This window comes from Dufourea novaeangliae, unplaced genomic scaffold (genome assembly GCF_001272555.1).
Source record: "Dufourea novaeangliae isolate 0120121106 unplaced genomic scaffold, ASM127255v1 scaffold24, whole genome shotgun sequence".
NCBI classification, from domain to species: Eukaryota; Metazoa; Arthropoda; class Insecta; order Hymenoptera; family Halictidae; genus Dufourea; species Dufourea novaeangliae.
Window position 1 is genome coordinate 921229 of NW_015373905.1, and position 6000 is coordinate 927228.

The 6000-nt window shown below is 33.4% G+C and overlaps 1 protein-coding gene across 1 annotated transcript in view; it reads right to left on the reverse strand.

Annotated features, from left to right (window-relative positions):
* The window catches only part of LOC107193751 (fibrillin-1-like), a 130050-nt gene extending 125284 nt beyond the window's left edge, over positions 1 to 4766 (reverse strand). The window contains 1 exon segment of the mRNA XM_015583255.1: positions 4550 to 4766. Within this exon segment, the coding sequence (XP_015438741.1) occupies positions 4550 to 4766 (217 nt within the window).
* Between the last annotated feature and the right edge of the window lie 1234 nt (positions 4767 to 6000).

The following is a 6000-nucleotide window of genomic DNA, read 5'->3' on the forward strand; positions in this document are numbered from 1 at the left end:
CCAACCTAATAAAGTTATAAATGCTACATTTCATCTGTACGAACCTAATGTTAGCTTTCGGAGGAAAAAAGTCTCGACATAAAGAGTAATGTTGTCTAGAATGAAGCGTTTAGGGTGCAGAAAGATGTAAGGAGGAACTCTAAAAAAATTATCTCTCTTCCAAACGATATCATCACGAGTCAAGTGGGCCGTTTGCCGTATTATTACGCCGACGTCTGGCAAGATACTTGAACCAAGATTCGTGACATTATGGCGAAGTGTAGCCTCGAGTATTGTAACGCCAAAGTGTTCTTTCGCCAAGCACGGCTTGCGAACAATAATACATGATGAACCTGAATAGTTGTTCCACGAATTTCTGCGTCAACATATCGTCGTTTTTATGCTTGACGATAATGAACTTATACAGGGTAAAACACGTAATTTGTCGATTTTAAATTATTTGTAAATCACTTACTGCACAAAAAAATATTTGTAACAAAAATTGCACAGTTTCAAGGACGGCATATGTTAGAATAATTATTTTTCTCTATATTGTTTATAAATAAACACCTTTGATGTTTATTTAAGGAAAGTAAATGAGTATTCAGGACTGAGTATATGTATAAGTATTAACGCATAATAGGTCTAAAGTGGGCGTTTCTTAAGGTATTTACAATGAAATATTTATTGTAAAAAGTGTTTTACTGAATTATGTTAAACCATCAACGATTTCCGAAAACATGCAAGAACCATCATTAGTGCCCGTGCAAAAGTCTCTAGAAGTACATTAAAAAATATGTATGCGCCATATATCGAACTACATATTATTATAGATGTCTGTATCAACAACAACAACCAACACGATTTACGATAAAAATTTCATTGTAAATATATGAATAAATACCCACTTTAGACCTATTATGCCTTAATGTTCATTCACAGAGTTTTTACTGTCCATTTGATTTCCATAAATAAAATAGGATTTTCCATTTTAAAAAACCAAGATGACCTTCAAAACTTTATGTCCAATAAATATATAAAACAAATGATTATTCTAACATACGTGCTCCTTGAAATCATGCAACTTTTGTTTTGATCATTTTTTCGTACAGCAAGTAATTCAACGAGTAATTCAAAATCGCCAAGTTAGGTGCCTCATCCTGTGTACTTTTCAGTATACATACCACAAATAAAAGAGGTTACACTAATTGTAGGTCGTAACAATTTCATCTAATTGTTTTTTTGTATTTTATCTTATATAGGTTTATCTTTTTTATCTCATCTTATATAAACAATTTATCTACTAAAGAAACGTTACCGACTAAAAGTTTAAGATTACCTGAATTGCTACCTTCCTGTTACAGTAAAAATTTACTGGTAACTAAAGATTAAATATTTTACAATCTATCGTTGACCCACCGAATATACATATTTGACAATCATTGTATGATGATAACTTTTCAATATTCCGCGTGTTCCATTGCATTCATTCACATTCTTATAGACTAAACTAATAATCCAATTTATAATCATTAATTTGTAGATACCAATAATTAGATAAGAAGTAATGTATTTTTTAAATAATTACATGTGTATACAGGGTGGGACAATAACTATGTCCACTTTGAATATTGCCATTATTTGTAATAATATGAAAAAATGTTATACACAAGACTTACACGGTATAGAGGGGGACATATTGTGACACAAAGATTTTCTGCGTGGGTGAAGGTATAGAGGAGATTTCAAGGTCATCTCTATTTTTTTTAATGGAATGCTATGTGTTTTTATCGCGATGTGATAGCCGGTGTTGAGACGACTTCAGCGAACTATCATTGAAGGTCATGCAAGGTCAAATGTGGTAGGAAAATAAACTTTCTTACATTACAGGAGATGCAAATCTTCGTGTCGCTGCATCACGTGCGTGTCTTATCGTTCTTGACGTCAAGCAATAGTACGTATGCAAGTACCAGACAAATTGAAAAACTCGATTTTCTCGAAAATTGAAAACTCGTATAAACAAATTTTAGTATTTCAGTTCCTTTTTTGCACGAAGAGGATCTCCTTTTCGGTTGTACCGCGATTTAATGAGCACTCGTTGCATTAAAAATTGTATAATAAATTGCTTCCTCAGACAAGATTTTTAAATTGTATATAATAATTTTATCTTTCCTATTACGTAAAAAATCTGGAACAGTACCTTTAATCGATAGCGTGTACTATTTGATAATGTAGGATGCACAACCTGCAAAGAATGCTCGTTAATCTTTGTGTCAACCTGTCCTATATAATGAACGAGATTTTTTAAATCTAGTTAAACATTAGTCGTTTCCATGGAACCAAGATTACCGGTGTACTCTATTTCTCATGTGAAACGACAATTTCATTCTCGATCGCGAACTTCTTTGTTGGAAAACGGGAGCGTTTCGATACACGTGGAAACAGTGAATAGGTTGTCCGTTGAATGGCACGTCTATCGGGATAAACAAGCGGGCAACATGCTTATCCCGGATTTCATACGTTTGCTCTCGCCTACGCAAATAAACGACGTCCACAAATACGCGGGGATTCGTTCGTCCCCTGGTTCGATATTATTTGTTGGCTTCTATTTGATAGCACCACTCAGTTTCGGCGTAGTGAAAGAAACCCGTTGTTATTACTAAACATTTTAAATGAAACGAAATATTAGGGTTGAATTTTTTTTTATTATGCACAGGTCTAGGGCAGGGGTCGAAAACTGCGGCTCTTTGGGTACCTACTTACATGTGACTCTGAAGTACAATTAAAAATGAAAATACAGTCAATGAGAGCAATTTTTCTAAGATTTTTCCTTCATTTAATAAAGATATAATTAATATTAGAACGTGTTATAATGTTACTTTAAATTTTCCTTATTTATAAAAATATATTTATACGTCTGAAATAATTTTTAAATTGTTGTAAGGGACAGGTTTGGCTCTTCCGTCTTAAAAGTTTAGCGACCCCTGGTCTAGGTGATACAGAGTAGGCAAAAGGTGCTTTTTATAATCATATTTAAGGGGAGGTTCCGTGCTAGAATTTAACACTTTATCTATTGGATAAGGATTTGATAAAAAAAATTTTGCCACTTTCTCTGAACTATCCCACCAAAATTTACCCATAACTTAATCCCGCAGTCCCTACTATATGTAGAAGTTAACAGTAGTTAATTGTACACAACTCATAGAATGAAGTGCTTTCCTGTGACCATATTGTATACGTGGATCCATAGTTCCTCTATAAAGTTCAGTTTTGTGCTCTTTTTGGTACACACAATAGTTAAAGTGTTAACAAGAAATCGATTTTTGTTTCATTTTACTTTTCAACCTTTTAAAAATACGTGTTTCATTGACTCTCTTGAAATTCAAAAAATTCTCCAATGTGTAGACATTTGAGTATCAGAGAACACATGGGTTAAAGTGGTCACACTTTCATAACGGACGTCATAAAAACGGACTATTTTGTAACCACTGTCATATATTACTTGTACTGTGATCAATTACCTACTTACACCTGCATCCAATCTAAAAGTACGAATAAAGATGAACACCTTATTCGACGGCTCGAATAAATTCCGTTCGAATAAAAAAATTATCTTTTCCGACGAATAAATGTCCTTGGAAAAAAAAATTACTTTTCACTTTCGAATAAATGTATTTCGAAAAATTTGTATTCGAAAATTGGTATTTCGAATAAAGATGAATCAAGTTATTCGAAATTTCGAATAACGGATAAAAATTAATTATTTTTTGTCCGAGTTTATCTAGATTATAATTGTTCACATGTAGATTATATTTTATTCGCTCATTGAAGCGATACGAAATCATGTTATTTAACTGCAATATTATGAAATACCAAACCACTAACCAATGCTTACAAACGTAACGAAGTTGTTAGTAAACACGAGTAGATGTAGATACAATGTTGTTAGATTGCAGTTAAAATATCTTTTAACACTAGAACTACCGACGATAAATGCACATTTGCTTCGATCGGCGGATAAACGTGAAAAACTTTTGAAAATTTAGAAATTTAGAAATTGACTAATTTCTTCACTTTCATATAGTAATGAAAGGTGCAAAAGATCTGAGAAAATGTATTGTCATAACATTTTAATCGTCGTTGTAAGAGTGTTTTGACAAGTCATCTTGACTTGCTTGGTACTTCTAGTATTAAATTAATCAGTTCTCGCCATAAATACCTTAATCCTTTTTTTTTAAGAAAATACATATTTTTACTTAAAAATTTGGAGGTGACTTGAAATCTCTGAAAATTCTCCATTTTCGAAGAAGACACATGCACTTTATGATGCATCACAGAAGACCGTTTAAATTTACCTAATGAAACTTTGTTCCACCTTCTACAGTCACACGTGACGAATAGATCATGTATAATCATAGCTTGAGGTGTTCGCAACACGTAAAGGAAGTTACAAGAATCGACCAAATTTACCACGACACTTTACGAGAAGACAGAAGCCGGTGGTAGTATCTCCAGTGCATTATAGCCTCGGGAGCATGAAGCGTGTAAATTAAAGTGCAGGGTCTCTTACCATAAGGGACGCATTTCGGGATAGGATGATTCCAACCGTCGGCGGTGCAAGTCAGTATTTTATGGCCCTTCAATCTACGGCCTGGTTCACACGAGTATACGGTCTGCAGAGTGCCATCTTTAAGGACCCTCTCTCTCACCGCGCCCCACTGAGGCGGCTGCACCAGGGGGCAGTTCCCGAGAACTCCTGAAAGTCGAACAAGCAGACCTTTAATCATAGAGAAGCTTTATAGTTTACCTACAAAAATCGTAAAAATACTCCGAATTACGCTACGTTACTGCAATCAACAGTGAAACTGCGTAATCAAATCAGCACGTTGAAGTGGTCACAATTTCTATAATACCATAAAAATATATTATTCTTCTTCAGAGAAAAGATTTGATAGTAATACAACTGAGGAGTCCAGGGGACAAACGATCATAGTAAGAAAAAGTAAATTTTCAGTATTCGAAAAACAAATTTTGTGACCCCCCCCCCCCCCCCCCCCGCGCTGTATACGATTCAAAGTCAATAATCGTCTTTTTTATAATGGATTTCTGAATATGTTTAAGAACATTAAACGTTCTTAAAAAATCCGTTCATAAATTTTGATGAAAGTAAAATTTTGTTTTTATGTTCTGAACTTTGATCTAACGTTGTTGTAATAAAAGAACCCGTATCGACTTTGATGATTTATCTCTAGACAACATTTTTTTTCCGTTAGGGGTAAATAATAAGTAAATTAAATAGAAGAATTCGTGATTCTACTCGTAGTGTGCGTACTGTATCATTTAAAATCATTGAGTTGAATTTTGATCATTCTTTCATTAGAGATATGTGATATTGCTCGTTCTTCCCTGAACACAGAATTTATTGGTTCTTAATTTTTCGGTACTGTGCCTTTTTTTTTATTAGACTACAGTTTCATGGCATTCCGTAAGCTCTGCCTTTTAAAAAATCTGGAAAATATTTTTTTTCCATGATTGTCGCCATTTTGTAAATTTTGAAGATAAATCGTTAATTTTAGCGATAGCGACAGTCATACTAATCGAGAATCCGTTTGGATTTTTCGTTTCAGATAAGTCTATCAGAAGGACCTGCGTAGCGAGGCATCACGGTTTAAAAATTTTATCAAGACCGCTTTTAAAATCATCTTAAAAACATTAATTTTATTACTTTTACACGTTTTACATACTACAGAAATGTAGTTCAATAAATAGAAAAAAATTTGATACCATTATTATATTTCTTTTCTTCGAAATAAATTCCCGAGGAACGCGTTACTTTTTGACGAGCAAATTAGAACGACCCCTTAAAAGTAACCGAAACGCGCAAACGATTGTTTTGTTCGCATCATCAAAATTTTGTTTCATTATTAAATTATAAGTATGACCAAATAGAATTGGTTCTTTTGATCTTGTGAAAAATTACTTTTTTGCTGTAGAGTCATTGTTTTTGCAGAACAGTGATAT